Here is a 23,487-nt window from a genome sequence, read left to right on the forward strand (position 1 = left end):
AGAGAAGTCGAGGAGATGGAGGTGGGTGTTCGCGATTTGGCCTCGCATCAGGTGAAAGATTGCGTGCGCTGAGAATGAAGAGTTTTCATGGGAGTCGAAATGTGCATGAGTGAAGTTTCGCTTCGAAAAGCGTCGTTCTATTGTCAAAGAGTGGACAAGACTTCTTCGACTTCACTTCACGCGTTGCGCCTCGAGCTCCAACTTTTTCGGACTAGTTCGCGTACCTGCATATATCGAGACAACGCCCTTCTCCATCATACAACAACTACCCTATCAACAGCCAGGCAACATGAATCCCATTCGAAGTCTAAGACTACTCCCACGAAGTTCAGGTCCCATCAAAAACAACTGGACCTGCTCACAATGCCGACACTACGCGACACCTCCTCCAACCACCCTCCCAGCGCCTCCCCTGCTCCTCAAGATCCGGAAAGACCTCAAGAATGCCATGAAAGACAAAGACACGAACCGGCTGAATGTACTCAGAGGCCTATTAGCAGATGTCACGGCTTCGGCGAAGACGAATCGCCCGATCAAAACAGATATGGAATTGCTTTCGATACTACGGAAACGAGCAGCATCGGCCAAGCAGGCGAGTAATGAGTTCAAGGCTGCGGGACGGGAGGACTTAGTAGAGAGAGAGGATGGGCAGGCGAAGGTGTTGGAGGAGTATGCGGGTGATGTTGAGACGATGTCCGAGGATGATATTAGGGATGCTGTCAGCAAGACGGTCGCGGAGGTGAAGGCTCAGGCTGGTGGCAAGGCGAATATGGGCGATGTGTTGAAGAAGCTACTTGGAGCGGGAGGAGAGCTTGAAGGGAAACCGGTGGAGAGAGCGGAGGTGGCGAGGATAGTCAAGGAGGCGTTGGCGACTCCTTGATCGATGGATCAATCGAGGCCTGGATGATCAAAGCTGGTTCTATGAGAAAGCCGGCGCCTAAGGACTGTGTTGATTCAGCTCATGGTCTGCAGAGACTCACTGGATGAACTCAGTCTCCGAGTTCTGTGGCAAGGAGAGGATGTCATGCCATCATTTCCAGCCGGAGCAGCAATACCGTGAAAGACCTCCAGTCCGCGGAGCTGGATGTACGACTGACTTAAAAATTACACTGCCATTCCACTGGAGCACCCGCAATGCTGTCAGCGGTGTAAGAAGGCGATAGAGGAGATCTCCTCTGAGTCCAATGCGGATGAGCTGCACGCTTGGCTAGCCACCTATATACTCCGCTCTTCTCTTGGAGAACCTCAACTTGCGTTCTACTGTATAGCACCGTGAATATAATTAGCTCAGAGCATCTAAGTGCCTCGGAATGAAGAACCACCTTCACTTCTCTCACACCCCAACGCCAAGCCTCCCTACATCCCTTCGCGTAGACCTCGCGTCTTCTACACCTATGCTCTCATATCAAAACAAGACGCCATTTCAGTCAAAAACCGTTTTTACAGACAAAACCGAAACCCCATCACGATGTCTTCCATCCTCGGCCGCAAACGCGACCTCCTCTACCTCCTCTTCTTCCTCACCCACATCCCTATCATCTTCCGTAAGAGCCCCCCCTCCCCCCCTCTCCCCTCCCGTCCGAAAAACCTATAGTAACCCCCCTCCTAGTAGTCGACGCCTACCCCTTCTACCCCTCCACCCTCCGCCCATCGTTTATGACGGATATCAGGGAATTTTATATCTCAACATACCACGACCGCTTCTTCACGGCCCCGCCGGCGTGGTTTCGCTTCTACCTAATCATGGAGTTGGTGTACCACGTGCCGGTCAGTCTGTGGGCTGTCGGGGCATTGCTGCGAGGTAAGTGATTCAACTGGCTCATGGCCTGAAGGCGTGGCGGCCTGAACTAAACCTGGCATATTAGATGATCCGAAACTCCCGATCCACCTGTTGATGTTCGCGACTACAACCGCTTTGACGACGAGTACGTGTATTGCGGACTACCTGAGCTGGAGCGGGTTTAGTAATGGGGAGAAACTGGAGTTGGGGAAGTTGTATGTGCCGTATTTGGCTCTCTGTGAGTTGGTCCCAGTCGAACGATGCCCTGGCCTCACCAAGTACTGACAGTAGCTCTCAGCTATATTTATGGGCGTGGACATGTTCGGCAGGCTCAGCGCGGCACTGGGCGGCAAACAGGGAAGAGGACCAAAGAAGACGGATTGATCATTGTCCGGCGACTTTTCACGTTTCTGCTGCATGATGAGCACAGAGGAATCCTATTGCCTGCTGCTGTTTCTGATAGTCAACAACATGCCCCGACCTCGTCCCTACTGCTGAACCTGAACCGCCTCAATTTGTTCCTCTCACCCAAAGAAGCGCCTCAATAATGCTTCCACACAACGATCTGAATTGACCCAAAGTCCCTATGTCGATTCGAGAATCCGACAGCTTGTCTGTCATGACACCTCAGAGCATCTGGTCTTGGGACCGAAAAAAGGTCGCAAACCATCTTGGCAAGGATTTCGCAGCGCTATTGCTGCCAGCGGTATTGTAGCCAAAGAACCGAGGCGACATTCCGTAATCATGTCTTGAGATCAATGCTACTGTATTAGCCAGAAGTGTTAAGCCGTCCATTCCCAGTTGACATTTCCAGGTCTAACTTATGAAGGTTTCTTCCTTGCCTTCCACCTGTTCGTCTCCAGGCTGAGCAAGACCAAAAGACAGCCATACTACCATCAAGATCTGTGTTACTTTAGAGGCCGCTCGACCCGGGCTCACGCCCCCCTTGGACACAAGCAAGGCGACAAGACCAATTATGGAGCTATTAGTAGGACCGCATCCATCTCGGATGACAAGTGAAATTAATCATATGTGGTGACACGGTGTAAGCTTTGATGTGGTTTGGTTGTAAAACTAATCGTAAAGTCTTAAAGAGGCGCCCCAGGGGCGCAGCAAGATTCAGTACGCCAAGACTCACGAGCTTGGCCCGAGCGTCGGCGAGTGAATGCGAAAGTAGAGCGGCACAGCAGCACTGTGAGAGTTGCATGTAGCTATAAGCAGCAAGCTGTCCATTCCAGTTTAACCGTTACAGGTCTGTGAACATTTGTTGCTACCCTGTCTTCCGTCAGTTCCTGATTTGAGTTTGCTGCTCCCCTTCCATCCGTACGTCTCCAAAAAGACAACACCCGTCCTTTGGACACAGGTAGGGGCAAAAGGGCAAAAGATGTAGGTCGGGGCCTCGCCGGGATTCGAACCCGGGGCCTGTCACATTTCACTCCCCTCTGCTGAAAGGAGGGCTTTGGGAGCCCCTGGGAGAGGTCAGCGGATGTCATAACAATTAACATAGTCGAAGAGGTGCCTTACGAAGCGACAATCATACCACTAGACCACGACTTTGAGAGTGTTAGCGACAGTAATCTGTTGCTGTGGATGTGTGGTGGGACGTACGGCCGCGTATATCTCATCACAGATGGACGTTGTGGCATAAGTTATGTTGTCTTGGCGGCGGCGGCGTGTCATGGCACGATCTTGAGAAAGCAGAGAAGCTCGAGATAGAGTGGGAGAGGTGTAGTAATTGGAAGAAAGACATGAGGTAGGCGGAGGGAATTTTTTCGATAGCATAAGGTGATTGAGAGACTGCGAAAGAAGCCCACACATACGCCTTACCCGCTCCGTGGTATCACAACAAAACGCCCCGGTCATGTACCCAAACGCACCCATTCATTCAGCTCATCCCTCCCCCCTTCTGACCCCGAGACAAGACCATTCTGCCCGACATCAACAAAATCACACGTTCTTCTCCCATCCCCCTCCACACACACAATCAATCCTCCTCAACAACAATCTTCTTCGTCATACTATCCACCACCCGCGTATAAAACTTCACCGCATGATTCCGCGGGAAGCAAATCTCCTCCGTCAGATAATCGGGCAGCAGGTCCATCAGGTCGCGGTCGCGGTTCTGGTCGAGCAGCGGCTCGTACGCGAACTCGGCTTCTTCGTACGAGAGACCAGAGGGCGTTTTGGGGTTGGCGATGCTGGCGTCGTTGGCGATGGAGAGGTGGAAGTGGAGGGCTGGAAGATCAGAAGTCAGTATGTACGATGATATTGAGGGAAGGATGAATGACTTACTGCCGTTCCTGCCCGTCTGGATGCAGTCGTACTCGTCCTCGCCTTCCTTCCTCTTCACACCCCTGATGATGAGGCCGGTGAGGTCGGAGTAGAGGTTCTCCTTCATCTTCGCCTCTTTCTGCGCATCTGTTGCATTCGGTCCCACGCTGCGACTCAGATCGTTGCGGGTAGTGGCCGCATTGGCCGGCTTCTCCTTCTCTGCCGCGCTGTTCGACAGCTGCTGTCTTGCTGCGACCAGCTTGGCTTCCATCGACTTGACCTCGTTCTGCGCAGTCTGCAGCGATCCCTTCAGGTTCGAGACTTCACTGCTGAGAGCTTCATTCGACGAGTTGAGCGTGTTCACCTGCTTCTGCAGCCCTTTATCCTCCTTCTCAGTAGACGACGCCTTCCGCAGCTCCGCAATCTCCTTCTTAAGACTCGCGATAAGCTCGTTCGCGCTCTTCGCCTTCTCGTCGCTTGCGCGCTTCAGCTTCTCGAAGTTGGTGTCCGCTTCATTCTGGCCCACTTCCTGCAGATTCTGGTACTTCATATTCAGGTTCTCGTACTTCTTCGTAACATCATTCAGCTTCCGCCGGATCTCAGGATCGCCGCCCCTTCGCTCGCGCGTGGTGTCACTAACACTGCCGCTGCGCTCGCGTGGTGGTGGGTAGCCTGGTTGTGCGGAGACTGATCGCGCGCTGGCGCGAGGTTGAAGAGGTTGGACGGAGGTGGAACGCGCTCGCTGGAAGAATGGCGGTGCGCGTGGTGGTGTGGGCGCAGTGGTTATATCCATGCCGTCCTGCTCCATCTCGATTGACATGGAGACATCGTTCGGATCTGCTTGCGTCTCTGGAATGACACCCAGTGCTTCGGCAGCTGGCGCGCGTTTTGTAGTCTTCGCTTTCGCCGGCGCACTATTAGCGCGTGATGTCTGTGTCTTGCTCGCAGTCGTCTTCGCGCGCTTGGCCTTTGGTTTCGCCATGTCGTCCTCATCAAAATTGTCGGCCTCCTCGCTATCGCTGCCACCTTGAACGTTCGTGCGATCCTTCAATGCCTGCCGATTCTGCGTCTTCGCGGGCGCTTTGCGCTTCGTCACCGCAGTGCTAGTGCGACGCGCGGGCATGTTGCTGGCGTTCTTTGCTTTCGATGAAGTGTTGTTGTTGCGTTTGTGCTGCTTCGCGTTGGCCGTTGCTAAGTCGTCCTCGCTCTCGGACGCGCCTGCATACACCACGTACTGGTTGGCGTTGCCGCGGGATGCCATTAATGATGTTGCGCTTGAGCTGGTGGTGTCCTCTGATATGCCCAATAAGTATATCCTCGTATACCAAGGGCACGGCGGGAAGTGAGCGGACTGTGCGCGGTGGGAGTGGACGCGCTTCGGTTTGTTTATTGCAGTACACACGACATTGATGCCAAGAGCGTCGTCCATTTCGAGCTTAGCTCGTAGAAAACACCGACAAGAAGCCGAAGCGGACTACACCTCGATTCTTGACCACTTTTCACGATGGACAGCATTTGGTGTACACCTCCAGTACATTTGCAGCTATCTTATTTTACAGTCTAAGTACACACAAAATACAGAAAACCATGAGCACAAGTATACAGTCTCCCTTCCCGTCAAACATCCCTCTTCATCGCCTGAACTTGCAAGCTCTGAGTTGCATCCACCCTTCCCTTCTGCTCCCACCCCCTCGCTACCTCTTATTCCTCGTCGAATTCCATCCCCGAGTCACGCTTCGCCACCGTACGCCCGGACGTCGGCATGGAGAAGACCTCTTCCAACGGCATCGCATCCAACCCGGGGGTCTTCCACCAAGCCTCCTTCATCGTGCCGGCAGCCCTGCGGTACTTCGGGGTGAACGGGTACCTAGAGTGCCGAGAAGAAAAGTCAGCAGAAGTCTCGACCGCCAAAAGAAGAACAGAAATGTCTCGGAGCGCCGCACAGTCCTTTGAACATGCGCGCGTCTTGGAGAAGCCTTCCACCACCAGTTCTGACGTACCCGTGGTACCCATTCGCGCGCTGCACTTCTCTCTTCTGCTCCGCAGCCTCCTCCCTAATCATCTCCTCGACCTCGCCCTCGGTCAACATCCCAGCCGTGCTGTTGCGGTGCCCGCCGCCAATGATGCCCGGCGGAGAACCCTCCTGCTCCTGCGGGGGCATGGACCGCGACCTCCGCAGCAACAACACCACACCCGCCTTTTCGCGCACCCACTCCGGCGCACCGTTACTCGGGCCGGTCAACAAGCCCATAGTCAGACGGATGTCCGAATCGAGGGCACGACCATCGCGGACCGTGGTCCTCGTGGGTCCGACGGACCCAGCGAAGACGACGTCGATCAGACGGAAAGGGCCGGCGTTCCGGTGATTGAGGGCCTCTGCGACGCGGAGGGCTTCGATCAGGCGCTGGAAGGCGGCGAAGAGGTCTTTGCTTCCCGTAGCGCGGAAGGCTTTGCAGAGGGCCTTGGCTTGGACGTAGAAGATGCCCGGGAGGATGGTGGAGGTGCTTTCGAACGACTCGCTGCTGGAGGGTTAGCAGGTGTTCTCGAAGACCGGGACAAGGCTGAAGAGGTCTCGGAGCACTGCGTAGTCATTTCGGCTTTGCCAGTCGTCTCGGAGAACCCCTCCTGCATGTTGGACTAGACGTACCCGATGATCGCCATTGTAGCTGATGGACGGGTTGATTGACTGGTTGGTTGAAGAGTTGGTCGATGTGTTGATGGATGGGTTGGTGATGATCGGTAGGTTGATCGATCAGTGAACGAGTTGACCGAGCAGATGGCTGATGGATGAACGAACGAACAGTTGCTTGATCTTCTGCTTGATCTTCCGCTTGATCTTCCGCTTGACTGACGAACCTCCAAAACCACCTGGGGGGCCCCAGCATTTTTATTCACTTCGATTCTCCCTACGCCCTCCATACCACCATTAAACTCCCCATCCTCAGATTTTCCGCCTGAACTCTCATGAAAACCGCTGACCCAAACCCCCTCTCATAGGCCAGCAGCACCCATCGCACTGGTAGAAAGTCAGTAGAGTTCAGAAGGCAAGACTTGACGAACCGCACGGCGATGGGGTGGTAAGCCGACCGAGTATTTGAGTTCGCCGGCGAGGAGCCAGTGGGAGGAACGGTGGTGGGGGATGGGGGATTTAGGGTTTGGAGGCAGAGACGGGGTGCCGTGGTACTGGGACTGGGAGTACCACGCGCCTCGCAAGTGAGAAAGTGAGATGGTCTTGCTTTGGTTCTGTTCATCGAAGAGGCCGTTGTGTCTTAACGGGTATGGTGCGGATGGGAGTTGAGGGGAGGTGAAGGCTATGTATACATGAATTGAAGCTATATGATCGTGTCTAATGCATATTCCGCTCCGAGCTGCGGCCACATGGCAGCGCTCATGCAAGTAGTTAAGCAAGTGTCAAGATCGCATCTATCTCCTTTCGCTGCCATCATCGTCTACTTCCGTCGCCATCCTGCACTACCCAGCAGCTGCGACGAGTATCGCAGCAATATCTCCAGCAGCAATCAAGATCCCACACCACCCCCTCCCCCGCACCGCACCCCTCTTCTAACTATCCCTTTCCTCTACTTCCTGTGTTGAGGACATCTTCACCCCTGAAACAACAGCCCAGCCGCATACTCCACATTCCCCTCACACGCATCCAGCGCCGCCACCGCCTGCTGTCGCGTAAACCCCAGACTCACGAGCTGATCCACCGCTTCCTTCGGATGGCTGGGCTTCGCGGACGCTCCCGGCGCCGCAGCGGGTGTGGATGCGGGAGTCGGACCGTTTGATACGGGCTGTTTTGATGAAGATGATGCGCCGAGGGTCTGGCCTGCGCCTTTGAACGCGCCGGGTTTGACGGAGGAGGAGCCGCCCGCTTGGGAGTTACTGGCGGAGCGGACGGTGCCGGATTGTGTGCCGATTTCTGTGCCGTTGGGCCCGGCGACGGTGGGTTCGTTCGCGAGCGCTTCTTCAAAGTACTTTGGGATATCCGCTTCACCCAGAAAGCTAACCTCGTTGCCGTCCCCAAACACCAGCTTATTCACCCTCAGATCGATCACCGCCTGGAAGCGCTTCAGCATGTCCAGCCCTAACAACAGATCCACGTCCTTGCCCTCCATCACCGTGAACGAGCAGGACATGGTGGCGTTGCCGATCTTGATGTCGGCGGAGTGCACGCGGCCGAGGATCTGTGCGGTGCCGACGCCTTTGGCGACGCCGGAGTAGCGCTTGTCGATGAGGCGCATGATGCCGCAGGCTTCGGCGCAGGAGGGGGACATGATGGTCGTTTGCGCGCCGGAGTCGACGAAGGCCTTGACGGGGTGTTTGTTGACTTCGACGGGGACGTAGAGCATGGTTACGCGGCCGAATACTAAATGTTGTTGTTAGCAAATGCCAGTGGTAGATGGATTCAAGACATACCCTCAGGGTTGTGCTCGTAGGCAAACTGCAAGTTCTCCTGCACCGACTGCTGCCGGATCATCTCCTCAATCTTCCGCTGAGCATCGATATTGAACGGATCCTCATTCAACAACCTCATCTGCTCCAGCCTCTCGCCCTCACGGTCCTCATCCTCCCTGATCATCTCCAACCACACCTCCTTAAAGCGAGCCGGATCATTGATCGCCTCCGCCAACACCGGCCTCTGCTCCCGCACCTGCGCCATGGCCGCCGGATTCTGCAAAATACTCAACCGCGCCGTCTCAATCTCCTGCTGGCCCTGCGGCGCCGTCCTCCTCTGCCCCTGCTGCTGCGGCTGTCTCCGCTGCGAACCCATGCTGTTTTCTTGCTGAGGTTGACGCATGAGCATAGCTAGCATATCCCCATCTTTAATCCCGGCCTCCTCGAACGTCTTCTCGTCCCCTGCTATGGGCGTGTTGTTGAGGTAGTACTGTTGTGACGGGGCTTCAACTTTGGTGTCGTCGTGGACGAGGCCCTTGAGGTCGGCGAGGGTGAAGGTGGTGGGCAGCTCGTAGCTTAATATCTGCTGGTCGAGGTCGTGGTTGGGCGCGATGATGGAGATGGTGATGCGAGGCCTGCGGGCGCGAACAAAGAGGGAGAGGTCAGCGGGTTCCAGGGAGCGTTGCACAGAGTCCTACCCAGCGCGCCAGCGGGTCGGGTGGTCTGTTGCTGGTACTCACATGTTGGTGGGTGTCTCTCAGATGGCAGTGGGCTCGTGTCCGGCGAGCAGGACCTGTGCCTTGCGTGATCGAGAGGGCGAGGATGCACGTCGCTCGATGGGGAAGGGGAGTCGAGGTGAAAGAGGAATGTCGGACTGATCGTGGTGGTACGCGGGTCAAGGAGAGGATGAAATGTCTGGCTGCTCACATCGACGTTGCCGGCCGGTGCTCGTTGGGGGTGTTTGAGAGTGGGCCGCAAGAGGGAGTGCTGGTGTTTGAAGTGGTCTTGCTCTTGTTCCTGATTACCTGACTAGCTTCGAAGGCGCTGGAAGGTGGAAGAGCGGGAGGCAGAAGTCACTTGCGTGTCCGATGCATGACGCTTGGAGCAGTCGTCTTCAAGTGAATGTGGGCTCAGGTATCGAGTGTGCTACAGAACAGAGCGGTCAAGCAGAAGTGAATGCTGTCAAGTGTCTACGCCTCGTCACTGCTGCTGCTGCACTTCGAACTGTCCGCATCTCGTAAATGCACTCTTCCGGCCTAGCCCTCTTTGGCGGGGTGAAAGTGTGAAAGTGAGAAGCCCAGGATGTCGCTGTCGCCTTCAACACCGACTCCGTGGGACACTCAACCTCTGGAACGCAAGACACTGTGGGAGCACATCACAAGGCCTACTCCTTCGAGCTGAAGTCGGAGAAAAGACGAGCAGCCAGCACACATCCGCCTGCAAGCGCTACCCCCATGCAGACGAAGCTCGCGGGGCATTGATTGTGCGTGCGCTGCTGGTGTGACGTCGAACCAAAGGCCTGGACCATTCGGAGCGGCAGAAGAAGAAAAGCGCATACTAGGATTATTATTCGATCCTACCCTCCACACAGAACCCCCCGATGCCGCGCGACCTGGGAGCCGTAGCCAAAGAAAAGGCACTCAACGATATGCCCGAATTAACCAAGTCGCCCGAGGACATGGATGAACGACAAAAACGACGAGCACCCATGGACGCCGAGGACGACATGCCACAGGGCTCGTTGTTCAGCCAGATGGTGCAGAACAACGACAAGCGCGACGAACTGCACCCTTACACGCAGACTCTCACCATATCCGACGTCGAGTCGTGCACACGGTTAGAGGAAGAGGCATTCCCTCCCAACGAACGCGCAACGAGAGAAAAGGTCAGTCCATTCGTCATTCCATCTTCAGGCAGGGCAAATGTCGCGCGTCTGTCACTGCGACATGGCGGTTGTACGGGTTTCGCGGTGTATGCGCTGGCTTCTGTTTTCGGAGAGTCCGGTGTGTCTCGTATGCCCATCTCCCACAAACGAGCAGCACGTGATGTCTTTCTTTCTTTCAGGAAAAGAGAAATGTTTGTAGCATGTTGGGCAGCACCTTCAACACGAAACACAGCTACCTGCACATTCCTATTCCACCTTACATCGGGCATCAAAGCAGCAACACAACCCCGCTCATCCGTACCACAAATCTCCCTCTCCCCCATCCCTGCCAGAAACACACCCAAACCCATCTACCGCTTACTAAAAATCCGTCCTCACAGTTTCAATACCGCCTCCAAACCTGCGGCTCCCTCTGCATGGGCCTCTACACCTCCTCCTCCAACCCCTCCTCCATCCCCACCGCCTCGACCGCCACCCCCGTCTACTCCGGCGCCCCATCCCGCAAAGCCGTCCTCCTCGCCCACATCGTCGCCACCAAATCCACCCACCCCACCGTCACCGACGCCGACATGTCCATTCCCGCCACCTACCCCGCCTCCTTCTCCGGCGTCGGACACAACGAAGCCGGCCGCACCGTGTGCATCCAGTCGCTGGCCGTGCTGCCGCAGTACCAGCGCCGGGGGCTGGGGACCACGCTGATGAAGGCGTATTTGCAGCGGATGGAGAGTCATGCGATTGGGGATCGGGTGGCGTTGCTGGCGCATGAGGGGATGGTGGGGTTTTATGAGGGGTTGGGGTTTGTGCGGCAAGGGGAGAGTGAGGCGAGTTTTGGCGGTGGGGGGTGGGTGGATATGGTGCGGGAGTTGAAAGAGGGGAGTGATGAGAGTGAGGAGGATGATGATGATGATGATGATGAGTGAGTTTGGAGATGGGAAAGTAGGCTGTGTCGCTTGAGTTCTCGTCATTGCGCCGTCGACTAGCTGGGTGCCTTGGAGCTGGAGTGGCTCGCGCAAGGAGGACTTGAACGTTGTTACTGACCGACGTTGATCGCGAGCTGTGGCCCTTAGCGTGCAATCGAAAGTTGAAGTCTCAAGTCTATTGCATATGGTTGAAAGCCGATATGAATGGACCTTCTCGTCTATGATGATCGTAACATAGGTTTGAACGCTCGCTCGACGTACCTGAAGACCCTCAGGTAACACATCAAGCCCAGTACCCGCAACGCCCAACACGTCTGGCAGCAAGACGTGTCCACAACAAAAACGCACTGCCCACACCGCACGAAACCAATCCATCTAACGACTCCGCGTGCTCCCAATCCCCCTCTTGCCCGCAAACAACCACTTCGGCTTCGCCGCCGTGGTATGCCGATCCGCCTCTCCCTGCCTCGCCATCCGATTCATCTTCTTCTGCCCCAGCTTCGCCAACCGATCCGCCTTCGTCCTCGCCACTTCGTCCGTCACGCCGTCTTCGCGTCTATTGACAGCCGACTGGCTGCGCACGCGAGCGACAGAGATCGAGCGCGCCAGCCGCTCTTTGGGAGTTTGGTCCACGTCCATGGCGTCGCCGTCTGGTGTGTCGGCGGCAGAAGCAGCGGTGCGGCCGCGAGGGCGCGAAGCTGAGCGAGCACGGGCGCTGATAGCGGAGGTGTCGTAGCCGGCGTTCGCAAGACCTTGCTCCATTTTCTCCAGGTCCACGGCTTTCTTGCTTCGGGGAATGACAGCGCGATTTTTCAGACTCTTGCGCATGCGGTTTTCGTTCTTGATCAGCTCGCGCTTCTCCCGGATGAGGTCTGCTTTGTAGCGGATATCGGCCGTGTCGGCGTCTTCGAGCTCGTCTTCCTCTTCACCTTCGTAGAACCCTTCTGCTTCTAACCTCGCTTCTTCGTCTTCCAGCGCAGCGAGCTTGGCTTCGATCTCTGGGTCGACGAAGTCTGCGACGTTGCGGCCGAGGTAGTATTCCGGCACTTTGTCGTTCTTCCATTCGTCGTTCTCGAGGAGGTAGTTGTCCTTCAGGTTGATGTTGAAGACCCCTGGCCCGCCGTTCTCTTCCTCGATGTCTCGCATGAGCTTCGGTCGGTTGGGGTCCTCCTTGTCGAACTTCATCCTGTTCAGTGCTGCTTCTGGTATGTACGACTCTCGAACCACGCCACCGAGCGGCTGCGCGACATGTATCCTCCGCAGAACGTCTCCCAATCTGCCAGTAGGCTCGCCGGTCGCATTGGTGCCCGCCTTTAGCTTTTGTGCGTTCCTCTCTGCAATCAGACGATCGCATGCCGCGTTCCGCACGTTCATCAAACCCTCGGAGGTCGTGCATGATAGCTGTAGAAGCTCCACATTGCCACTGTTCAACAGCTCCTGCAACTTCGCCTGCGTCTCCGCATCCAGGTCCTCAGGTCGCATCACATCGATCTTGTTGATGACGATGAATACCAGCTTGTTCGCGAACAGCGGCTTGATGCTCTGAAACAACGCCATCTGCGCCTGCACACTATACCCACACTGCTCGCTCAAATCCATGAAATACATAATCGCACTCCTCAAATGCGCAATAGCAGTAATCGACTGCATCTCAATCGTATTCATCTCCTCTAGCGGATGGTCCAGAATCCCCGGCGTGTCGATCGCCTGGAACCGCAGCATCTTGTAGTCGAAATGTCCCACGAACAGACTCTTCGTGGTGAAAGCGTATGGCTGCACATCCACATCCGCTCGCGAGATGTTCTTCAAAAACGAACTCTTGCCCACATTCGGATACCCGCAGATCAGCAGCGTCCGCGTATTCGGATCGATCGCGGGCAGACGTCCAAGATGCTGCCGCACCTGCTCCAGGTACAGCAGCGGATCTTTCAACCTCTTGCAGATCGTCGCCATTCGTCCCAGCGCTGCGCGCTTGAGCTGCTTGCACTGGAACAAACTCTGTCCATACTTCAACAACCGAATGTAATCCCTCGCCACCGTCTCGATCAGACCCTTCGCGGTATTCAGCTGCCCAAGCGCTATGCGAAAGTGGTCGGCATCGTACAGCGTGTTGAGCAGATCTTTGTGGAACGGATGGATGTCCGCCAGTCGAGGGAAGCCGTCGAGGATCGCGGATAGCTTCTCGGCGAAAGTCTCAGAGGTATACTTGACCTTGCGAATGTAGAAGGCTCGGATACGAGTGATCTTGAAGCCGGAGCGGATTTGGGTGGGGAGGCGGCGCTGGGTGCGCGAGAGGACGATGTCGAGAAATTCTTGGGAGGTCGGCACCGGCGCGATGTCCTTCCAGGTGGTCTTCATCGTAGCGGTGGTGTGGTGGAGGGTGTAGTGGTGTGTGAAGTTTCGCCTCGATGGCTTGAAGATTGTCTGAAGGCAAAATACTTTTCTGCTGCCAAGATTTCGACAGCTGACTTCACCGCCTTTGGGTGTCCCATCGCGATGTCTTACATCTTGACGGCTGTCACATGGAGAACAAGCATCACAGACGTATAGTATGATAGGCACACTGATCTTCACTTGGGCTTACGCAGAGTAGAGGCATGATAACGGCTCAATCACAGTTGGAAGATTCGCACGATCCCAAAAGTTCATCATATCTGAATCCAGAATAAATCGCTACTGAAATGGCTACAAACAAATGCAATGCTATAAGACCCAGCACGAAATATCAACGCAATCATACCCTCCGCTCCTGCTTATACGGCGCCTCCAACTCCTGCGGATCATGCCCCGGCAATTCATTCACCGGATTCTGCGCCGTGCCCCCCAGCTCACTCAACTCATGCCCCTGCTCCGGCTTATACGGCACATAATTCTCCCGGAACGCCGATTGATGATAAGGACCCTGGTTCTGGCCCGGGTTCGGGTACTGCGGCTGCGGCTGCTCGTTGTACGGCGAATGGTGCACGCTGCCCGGCTGTCGGTGCTCGGGCTGCGGGCTGTGCCATTGCTGCTGCGGCGCGGAGTGCGTTTTGGGGTCGTCGCTGTAGTGGGCCGCGGTGAAGGGGGTTTGCTCGTGGCCGGAATCTGAGTCTTTGCGCGTTTTGCGTCGGCGGAGGAAGAACCAGGCGAGCAGGGCGAGGAGGGCGATGCCGACTGCGGCTGCGCCGACGCCGATACCTGCTTGGGCGCCGGTGGAGAGCCCGTCATCGTCGTCGTCGTCAGAGGACGAGGAGGAGCTGCCACCGCTGCTGCTGCCGCCATCGCTGCTGTCGCTGGAGCTGTCGTCGCCTTCGAGGACGGTCCAGTAGTTTGACCAGGAGTCGGCGAAGCGGCCGTCGTCGGGGTAGTAGTCGAGGTTGGTCGCGCCGGCTTGGATGTCGTGGGGCTCGACTCCGAGACCCGCGCGCGATGAGCCTGGGCCGGGAGCTTGGGCGAGGAACCACACGCCGTTGCCGTAGTTCTTGCCGAATAAGGCAGCTTGGAGGAATGCGCGTCCGAGAAGCCAGTTGCCGCCATCTGGATCGTAAGGCATGCACGGGAAGTAAGGCGTGCTGCCAGATTGTCCTGATGCTTCGACCGTCAAGTTCAGCACGAGAAGCGCGAAGGGCACTTTGATGATGACGTCGTCCGTTCCTCCTGCTGCCGGCGGAAAGACGAAGCCCAGGTATGCCGCCGAAGTGGTGATGTTTGTGTACGTCGGGTCTTGAGTATCCCAAAGGTAGTAGCCGCTCGAGTCGAATGTCACGGGCAGCTGTGCAGCAAGTTTGTCGCACGTCTGCTTCGGAAGGTGGAGATATGGCACCACAGGCTCGGGCTGGACCTGGATAGGCTCGTTTGTGCTCGTATTCGATATCAGGAGACCGCTCTTTTTCCCGAACGGGAACGGCGAGCCTCCAGTCTCGACGCCTAGTATGATGTCTTGCAAGGGTGGGTAGGTGTCCGTGCCCCATGTCGTGCCCGGTCCGATAGCCCTGCCCTTGTCATAACCGCCGAAATACATCGATCCCGGGTAGTCGAACGCCGTAGACCCAATGTGTAAGCTGAAGGAACTTGACTTTGTGATCTTCTTCGAGTTGAAGTAGCCGGGCATGAGATTTAAATTGATCGTCGAGTCGTTGACACCGGATGAAAGGGTGGTAAACTCTTGCAACGGGTCATCAGCACCCAGCGAGAAGAAGCCAAGCTCGATGTCGATCTGGTTTCCGCTGGGTAAGGTCTGGTTGCCCACACTGGCCACTGCCACACTGGCGTTCGGGACCGTGTACTGGTCATCTCCGTTTACGTTTAAGTTCTGTGTGTAGATGGTCCCGGACATGTATTGGCCGGAGCTCCTGGTGTAGTCCCAGACGGGATGGTATTGAATCGGAGTGTACGAGTCGACATCCCATGTTCCTCCCTTGCCGCAGTCTTCAGAAGCGCCGCGACTGCAGAGCGAATTGTCCAGCGCGAAAGAGTTGTAATATCCGCCCGGCATCAGGTCCATTGTCGTCCATTGTAAACGATCGGCTGTACCGTCGTTCCATCCGCCCACGTTGACCGAGACCGCCTGCCACGGCCCATCAACCCCGTAGTATGTGTCCGAGAAGGGTATGTTGACGAATGCTGTTGTCCTCCATGCCCATAAGCAGATCGCTAGTAGAGGCGCAAGTGTTGTAGGTGTCCGCCGGCTCGACATGGTCGCGATGAGGTGTAGCGTCGCAGCCCGGCTGCTGTTCGCGCAGGAACCCTTCCTGCTCGTGTGTATGCTAGAGTACAACGATAATCAACGCTTCAATCAGATCGCAAGTCCAGGTGGAAGAAAAGCAAAGAAGGCGTTCAAGCGAGCGTAGGATGTGTCTTTCAGGGTCGTGCGCGCACCAACACACACAAGAAAGAGTAGGAAGACAGAAGAGATCGTGGGCGACGGTTTCATGAAACGCTACTCATCCTACTCGCCTAGCCTGCGGCTGGTGATAGCGAACGTGTGCCCGTGCGAGCCTTACAAGAAGGTATTTGGGGGCCGGTTGTGGTCAAGCTCGTGGGCTATCGACACCACGAGAGAGCTTGCGGCGCCCGCCGTCAAAGCCTCGTTTCGCGTAACATACCATGCTGCATTGCTGCTCAACTTGGAAGCTCGCTATGCTGCGGTCGTTGGCTGCATTTCGAGCTATTCTTCGCTGTCGAGTCCCTCATCATGCTGCTCTAGCCCGGATGCACAGCCAACGAGGACAAGGTGGTCCCCGGAAATGGTCCTCTGGAGCTGGCCCGTAGCGCCCAACCTTGCTGGTTGCTTAAGCGCGCGCAGGCCAGGCAGGGTAGGTTTTATTTTGGGCAATCGGAGGACTTCTCCACACTCTCTGTCAGCTGTTTCCGCTGGAGGTGGAGGTGTTGTTCGTCCGCAAACGTGGCCGAAGGGAAGGTGTCAGCGTCTTCTGCTACCGCTGATGAGATGTTGCCTTTGTACCCATCGTGTTCGCTTTCGGCCCTTCTCGCTCGATCTGCCACCGCCGCCAGTGGGCGTTTTGCTAGATCCACTGAGTTTCAGGAATCGCAATCTAAGCACTGCCAAGTCATGCAAGCCGAATGAACAAGTTTGGGGGCCATCTTCCCGTCCTTGTTCCGATCCTCCAGAGAGTCACGTGTGAGCTGTAACGGAGTCGTGAACGTGGCAGAGCAGGAGTGGTTGCTTGTCATCAACCTGAACTTGTGTCGACGTCCAACCCTGAAGTCTGCCTCGTCTGCTTCTTGGCCAAAGAGCTGACTACATCCCCGAACCTCCGCTTGAAGGCTACAACATTCGAGCAGTATTTGGACGGCATATACACCACCAGGCAACCGCCGCGAATTCTACACGACTCCTACACGGGTCAGAGCACATATGACCCAATAACTCAGCTGGCCGTATAAATTATACAACCACCCATGCCCGTGGACTTCCTGGCAAAGTGGAAATCGACCGTCTCCGAAGCTCTACCGCTACAGAACATGGACCGCCTCATGTCAAGTTGGAAGTACGCGCCAGTGGGAGAGTCGGAGGAGGGAAACCACCCCTCGAAGCGATCATTCTTCCAAAACGCGAGAGAATGCCTAAACTCGAAAGCCTTCTGGCGGACCTTCCTGGTGATTGCCAGCATCCTCCTGCTCGCCAACCTGTTCTCGCCGGTCCAGCAGTATGCGAAACAGCGTGGTTGGTTCCCGGAAGGACCTGACCAAGAGGGCAGCTCAGAGGGGAGTGAGGTGCTGGACAAGCCTATACCCAAAGACGGCATCGACTGGTCGCAGTACGCATACTGTCAATACGTTACCAACGAGGACTACCTGTGCAACTCGCTCATGATCTTCGAGTCGTTGACCCGGCTGAGGGCGAAGGCGGAGAACATGATGATGTATCCGGAGGACTGGACGGTTGGTGACAATTCCAACCATGGAAGGCTGTTGGCGCAGGCAAGAGATGAGTACAACGTGCGTCTGGTGCCGATCCAAGTGGAGCGGATGGCAGGCGACCCGACGTGGGCAGAGAGCTTCACGAAGCTGCTCGCCTTCAACCAGACGATGTACAAGCGGGTCCTGAGTCTTGACTCGGACGCGACAGTCCTGCAGGTATGTATTAACCCTAACAAACCCCCCTCGAACATGCACTAACGTGATATACAGCCCATGGACGAACTCTTCCTCCTCCCCTCAGCCCCCGTCGGCATGCCCCGCGCCTACTGGCTCGACCAGCCCTTCCTCTCCTCCCAACTCGTCCTCATCGAACCCTCCAAATTCGAATTCGCGCGCATCGAACGCGCCTTCGCCGAACGGGGCAACAACGACTTCGACATGGAGATCGTCAACGACCTGTACGGCAGCAGCTGCTTCATCATCCCGCACCGCAAATACGACCTCTTGACCGGCGAGTTCAAATCCCAACCCGACCAGCACGCGAAATATCTCGGCAGTACCGAGGAGAAGTGGGAATCGGATAGGATACTCGAGGAGGCCAAGTTTTTGCATTTCAGCGATTGGCCGTACCCGAAGCCGTGGATCGGGTCGAGTCAGGCGAGCACCGAGCAGAATATGCCGGATTGTCATGGGGATGATTGTGCGGATCAGAAGAACTGGTTGTGGTTTTATAGTGATTTCAGGGAGCGGAGGGCGAGGATTTGTGGGGAGGGGTTCAAGAGGAAGAGGGACGTAGAGGCGGAGCTGTTTGAGCCGGCTTCGTCGCCGGCGACCGGACTGGTGTTTAACTGGCGTTGATGTGCGAGTCAGGATGCGAGCGTCAGTCTGGTACGGGCGCTGAGGGAGTAGGCGTAGAGCTATGTAACTATTATTATGGAACGCCGACGTGACGTATGACCATGATCAGCTCATGAACATTGAAAAGACCATGAGAGTAAGTGGCAGGCTCGCTTCTCCGTCAGCTTGAGCCGAATGAACACGTATGCTTTGGATCATAATTCGTAAGTTCATAACTACAGGTACACGTGAAATGTAAGTCGTAAAGGCTCGCCTGCCGAGCCAGAGGCCATCGAGGGCGCCTTCCGCAAACTGAAGGACGAGTCTGCCATCCAATTATCCAGATCTCGGCTTGACGAAATAGGGTACAACGCCGCCTCTACCTCTCTTTCCAGTCTCGGGTAGGGGGCCATGTGCAGTTCGTCGAGACGGCCGAAAGTGAACACCAATCGTTCCTAAGCGGCGTGCTTGCAGCAGCATGCTTACGCCCTCTTCCCAACTTAGGCAGCAGAGAACCTCGTTCATCAAGTCGGAATGGTCCTAATAAGAGAGCTTGCTGGCGGGCACTGCGATATGCGTGGGTTCTGAAAGCCTTGAGCTTCGGAGAAAGTCGTCCGCAGGAGTGCTGGGTTAGCCGGCGAAGCCTCCTAGGTATGCCTTGTATGGTTGTAAGTCGTATGTTGCAGTCAGATTGCTCTGATCTGAGAGAGTCGTTGGACGTCTTCCAAGGCTGCGCGCGGAGAGTCCTGGTCGACAAGTGCTCCATCCCCGGCCGACGAGCACACCGAAGAACCACTCTGCTTCCACCCTTCACAAATTCTCCCCCACCCACCCCCACCACTCCTCCACCCTCCCCTCCCCCTCCCCCTCCCCCCTCACATTCCCCCCTGCCACCCGAACATCCACCCCATGCTCCTCCATCTGCCCAAACCCAAATTCCCGCGCCCCATACTCCCCCAACCAATTCCCCTCCTCATCCCCCACATTCGCATCTTCCATGCCAATCCCACTATCCAGCAAGCCTTTACTCCTCGTCTGCCTCACGCGGGCAATCTCCTCTTCGAGCTTGCTCTTGACCAGCCCGGTGGGGAGGGAGGTGAAGACGTCTTGTTTGTTCGCTGCGATCAGCACCGGGAGTGCGGTGGGGTCTTTGGAGGTTTTGGAATGGGTGTGGCGTTTTTGGAGGATGAGCAGGATGTCGTAAAGGTATTCTGCGGCTGCTGTCAGGCCGGCCGAGGAGCTCGTGGCCGCGCTGTCGACGACGAAGATCAGGCCTTTTAGAGACCCCGGGGAGGTTAGCGAGGTGACGGCGTGGTGGCGGAGTTTGCCGTGGCCCGGGGTGTCGACGAGGAGGAACTGGGGTTGGGAGCGCGAGGAGGTATCGTGTTCGGAGCGGTAGCGGTCTTCTGAGGATCGGACGGTGGAGGGCAAGCGGCAGAGAGCGGTTTGGGGTTCTTGGCTGGTATGGGTGGTGGAGGGGGTGCCGTTGGCGAACTGCGATATGATCAGTGTTTGGCAGGTTGCAAGGCTTATCGTGGTGTTGGTACCAGCGTGAGGAGGGTAGTTTTCCCAGCACCACTGGGCCCAAGTAGCAGGAATGAGGGTAATTCTTTCGACTGCGCCTTACGGTACAGGTAGATATGGATCAGTATGGGCGAGAGGAGACTGATCACAAGCGTGACCAAGATGGCTGATATCGAGGGCGAAAAGGCCCATGTGAGCCACGCTTCTACTGTGCTTTGGCTGGCCATTGTATTGATCTCAGATCTCAAGCCGGCAGAGGTGATGTAGCTGTGTTGGTGGTGTGATAAAGTGGGAGCGAGTCATGAGCATGCGTCAAGGTTACGGAGCCGGGAAGTCAAACAGAAGGCTTGTGTCGCACTTCACGCATAGCAACTACATGAAAATGCTGCTGGATCGACACATTGGAAAACTCTTGACGAAGTTGAAAATGCCGCCCTCATAATCAACTATCTACCCGCTACAGATACATACTGGGTGCGGTCTTCACTATCTACCCCAGCTACCTACTCAATTCGACATCTCATCCATCCTAGTTGCCTCCTCCTCCTTCCCATTCCTCACAGCCATCCAAGCAAAGACAAGAACGCTCATAAAACGCCATCTGATGCTCAAGCCCGCCGTGGTATCTTACGATCTGTCAGATAATTCATGCCGTGTCGTCAGTCGTCGAAGGTAAGGTATTGTACAAATCATCAGGGGCCGTCCCGTCGTGCCAGCCAGCCATCCGGTCCCGGTCCCTGTCCCAGAACCCAACCAAAGAGTACCTCTCTAACCAGAACCCTAGACGCCAGAAGTCAAGTCCGCGATGAGAAAGAAATGCAATGCCGAGTCTAGGTAACATGTCCTGGTGTGGAGGCCGAAAAAGAAATGGGTGAAACCGCACTGTGGACTCCAGGTATCCCTAATGTTGCGAAGAGGAAATGTGGAGAAACGACGAAGCGTGCGAAGGAGAGGAGGCGAGATCCACAGGCGCGGGAGCGTATGAGCAGCCTACTAAACAGAAGCTGAATGTCTGAGAAGTGCTAGGGATCGTCGTCTCCACGGAGCATCCGGATGGGGGACAGAATGTGGGTTCCGCAAGCGCGAGTGCGTATGAGCAGCCTACTAAACAGAGCGCAGTGCCTGAGAAGTGCTTGGGACATTCGTCGACATGGAGGTCCGTAATGGTGGCGAAGTCGGTTGGGGTGATTACAGCGCGGACGCTGCGGGCTGTCACCTCATGGCCACGTCATGAGGCGTCCAGCATGCACAGTGCAGTCTGACTGCTGCAGACTGGGAGGTAGACTGATGCAATAGTATGTGTGGTTGGTATGCGATCAGCCCGTCTTGTGTTGGTTTGCATTGGCTTTGATGTTGAGCCGCCAAGTGTGGTGACGTCCTCGTCCCGACGGCGATCCACCGAGACCTAGGCGAACGGAGCAGGCCCGAACTCAGGATAGAAGCCCGACGAAGACTCGAAGCCCTGGAAGCGTGGCGCATTAGGGTACACGCGGAACGATGGACCAGGCGTCGCCTCCGGATACTCGTTGAAGAGCCCGAGACCGTGCCCGTGCGTGACCTGGAAGTTGGCCGGCTCCGTGGTGCCTCTGGTGCCCGAGCTTTCGATCTTGGGCAGTGGCAGGTTCGGGCCTGCATTCGGGATGACAGGATCGTACTGAGCGAAGGGGTGGTAGGAGTAGCTCGGATGGTCTGGGATGCCCGCACGGTCGACTTCGTGAGCTCCGAGATCGATCGGATGCGCTTCGTCGGATGCACCACCCTCGACGCTGCCGGGGCTCTCTGGAGACTCCATCGATACGAGTGGGTACTGTGTCCCGCCGCCGTACGAGGAAGGATAGGTGGCGCGGGATGGGTATCCATTATTGGCAGCGCGGAAGCCTCCGGGATTCGATGGGCCGTACGATGGGCCGTGGTGCATCGTGTACGAGCTGTTGCCATTATTCCCGCCGGCGCTGCGACCGCTCTGGTTGGGTGCGCCTTCGTTCGAGTAATGGCTCGGCGAGCGGCCGCGGACGACAATCTTTTCGCTGGTCCGACAGGCGACCTTGACCCATTCCGGCTGGTCACTCTCGCGCGCGCGCACATCGGCCAGGACCTGGCACTCCAGAAGGAAGAACTGCTGCGAAGCGCGGCGCTTTCCGTTGTTCGCGGTCGCTTGTTTGAACTGGATCCGGTCGAAGGTGGTGCTGGTCGGCAGGCCTTGCATGGGCATGTGCAAGCCGCCGTTGCCGTATCCGCCGTTCGTGCTGCTCTGGCTCAGAATCTGGCCCTGCGAGGAATAAGGGTCCACGTGGCCGGCGATGGCCTGGTACGGAAGATCGGGCATAGCTCCCTGCCAGGTGGGGTGGTAGGTCATCGTTGGGTGATGGAAGCCTCCATGCGACGGCATGCCATGCTCCGGCCGTCCGGTCGGCAAGGGAGCGACATGCACATAGTTGACTTCCCACTTCGATCCCGCGTCGCGTCGGGGCGTGTGTTGGATCAGCTCAACCTTCTTCCCCTGGCTGCCGTCGATCATGGCCTTTACACACATCGCAATGGCTTTGATCCGTTTGTCGGATTGTCCTTGGCCTTTGATGTAGTAGAGGGAGGACTTATCATTGTTCGGGGTGATGGTGTAGCTGCACGTCACCGCGAAGTAGTTTCGGCGGTAGCACGTCCACTTGTTATCGCATTGCGCCTGGAAGAAGCCTTTTTCGACCTTTGCGTTGATGTCGAAGGTGATGTTCTGGCCAGCGGCGTTCTGGACCGTCGCGCATCCTTCTAGGTTCGGAAAGGGGAAGTTGCAGCTATGATCGATGGCACTGTGCGCCGACGGGCTCTGTGGAGTCGCCATGCTCGAGTGATACCCACTTCCGCCGGGCCCGAATGACAAGCCGGTGGGCGCAGCGACCGTGCGAGGAGTATCTGGATAGCCGTAGCCTGCAGGAGAGAAGTGAGGCCTGGTAAGGTATGTCTGTGCATGCGCCGGGTATGAGAGCCGGTCATTGATATTGACAATGCCAGGCACTGGAGAACGCAACGGAGGATACGCGGTTGAATGATAAGACAGAGACGTCGCGTCTCCTGAGCTGTGATATATCTGTCAGTCAAGGTGGTCGACGACGAGTTGTCGCACTGCGTCGTACGGGAGGGGATGACTAACAGGAGTGAGCCCCGGTTCGCAGAGAAGGCCTGTGGTGTTGCAAAATGTTGAGACAGTGACACCGAACCTGTCGCAAAATCTGGGAGGGTGGTGTAACCCGTCGTTTGATACCCGTGGTACGGGTTACTGTTGGACACACCTGAAGACGGGCTGGCTGAGATCGACCCCGAATTCGAATCAGATAAGCTGTTTGAAGTTGGCCGGAAGCTGTGCAACTCAGGAGGTTAGCCGGACACTGTCCCGAGCTTTTGCGAAGAAGAAAGGACTGAGAGTGAAGGGCGGGTTTTTGCGGGATATCGTGTAACCCTCCGGTGAGGGCAGCTCGTTTTCCGTCATCGAAAGACGCATGCCACGGTGGCCGTCG

The 23,487-nt window shown here is 56.4% G+C and overlaps 9 protein-coding genes across 9 annotated transcripts; 3 read left to right on the top strand and 6 right to left on the bottom strand.

Moving 5' to 3' along the window:
- Window positions 1–289: 289 nt before the first annotated feature.
- On the top strand, window positions 290–880 carry LTR77_007911 (uncharacterized protein; the record flags this gene model as incomplete). The annotated part of the gene is made up of 1 exon (XM_064805147.1): window positions 290–880. One exon carries the CDS (start codon window positions 290–292, stop codon window positions 878–880), a length of 591 nt encoding a protein of 196 aa, XP_064656989.1.
- Window positions 881–3,764: 2,884 nt separating this feature from the next.
- On the bottom strand, window positions 3,765–5,312 carry LTR77_007913 (uncharacterized protein; the record flags this gene model as incomplete). Its single annotated transcript, XM_064805148.1, has 2 exons — window positions 3,765–4,015; window positions 4,073–5,312. 2 exons carry the CDS (start codon window positions 5,310–5,312, stop codon window positions 3,765–3,767), a joined length of 1,491 nt encoding a protein of 496 aa, XP_064656990.1.
- A 440-nt stretch (window positions 5,313–5,752) lies between these two features.
- On the bottom strand, window positions 5,753–6,712 carry LTR77_007914 (uncharacterized protein; the record flags this gene model as incomplete). The annotated part of the gene is made up of 3 exons (XM_064805149.1): window positions 5,753–5,918; window positions 6,052–6,570; window positions 6,699–6,712. 3 exons carry the CDS (start codon window positions 6,710–6,712, stop codon window positions 5,753–5,755), a joined length of 699 nt encoding a protein of 232 aa, XP_064656991.1.
- Window positions 6,713–7,653: 941 nt separating this feature from the next.
- Window positions 7,654–9,905, bottom strand: DDI1 (DNA damage-inducible protein 1; the record flags this gene model as incomplete). The annotated part of the gene is made up of 3 exons (XM_064805150.1): window positions 7,654–8,420; window positions 8,471–9,084; window positions 9,838–9,905. 3 exons carry the CDS (start codon window positions 9,903–9,905, stop codon window positions 7,654–7,656), a joined length of 1,449 nt encoding a protein of 482 aa, XP_064656992.1.
- A 144-nt stretch (window positions 9,906–10,049) lies between these two features.
- Window positions 10,050–11,254, top strand: LTR77_007916 (uncharacterized protein; the record flags this gene model as incomplete). The annotated part of the gene is made up of 2 exons (XM_064805151.1): window positions 10,050–10,334; window positions 10,715–11,254. The coding sequence occupies 2 exons, from the start codon at window positions 10,050–10,052 to the stop codon at window positions 11,252–11,254; spliced, it is 825 nt and encodes a 274-aa protein (XP_064656993.1).
- A 375-nt stretch (window positions 11,255–11,629) lies between these two features.
- On the bottom strand, window positions 11,630–15,929 carry NOG1 (Nucleolar GTP-binding protein 1; the record flags this gene model as incomplete). Its single annotated transcript, XM_064805152.1, has 2 exons — window positions 11,630–13,678; window positions 13,995–15,929. 2 exons carry the CDS (start codon window positions 15,927–15,929, stop codon window positions 11,630–11,632), a joined length of 3,984 nt encoding a protein of 1,327 aa, XP_064656994.1.
- Window positions 15,930–17,155: 1,226 nt separating this feature from the next.
- LTR77_007918 (uncharacterized protein) lies at window positions 17,156–18,475 on the top strand (the record flags this gene model as incomplete). Its single annotated transcript, XM_064805153.1, has 2 exons — window positions 17,156–17,833; window positions 17,888–18,475. 2 exons carry the CDS (start codon window positions 17,156–17,158, stop codon window positions 18,473–18,475), a joined length of 1,266 nt encoding a protein of 421 aa, XP_064656995.1.
- A 789-nt stretch (window positions 18,476–19,264) lies between these two features.
- On the bottom strand, window positions 19,265–20,205 carry LTR77_007919 (uncharacterized protein; the record flags this gene model as incomplete). The annotated part of the gene is made up of 2 exons (XM_064805154.1): window positions 19,265–19,948; window positions 20,002–20,205. 2 exons carry the CDS (start codon window positions 20,203–20,205, stop codon window positions 19,265–19,267), a joined length of 888 nt encoding a protein of 295 aa, XP_064656996.1.
- Window positions 20,206–21,383: 1,178 nt separating this feature from the next.
- Window positions 21,384–22,814, bottom strand: LTR77_007920 (uncharacterized protein; the record flags this gene model as incomplete). The annotated part of the gene is made up of 1 exon (XM_064805155.1): window positions 21,384–22,814. One exon carries the CDS (start codon window positions 22,812–22,814, stop codon window positions 21,384–21,386), a length of 1,431 nt encoding a protein of 476 aa, XP_064656997.1.
- Window positions 22,815–23,487: the final 673 nt, after the last annotated feature.

Source organism: Saxophila tyrrhenica, assembly GCF_035928015.1.
Source record: "Saxophila tyrrhenica strain CCFEE 5935 chromosome Unknown scaffold_12, whole genome shotgun sequence".
In the NCBI taxonomy this organism is placed as follows: Eukaryota; Fungi; Ascomycota; class Dothideomycetes; order Mycosphaerellales; family Extremaceae; genus Saxophila; species Saxophila tyrrhenica.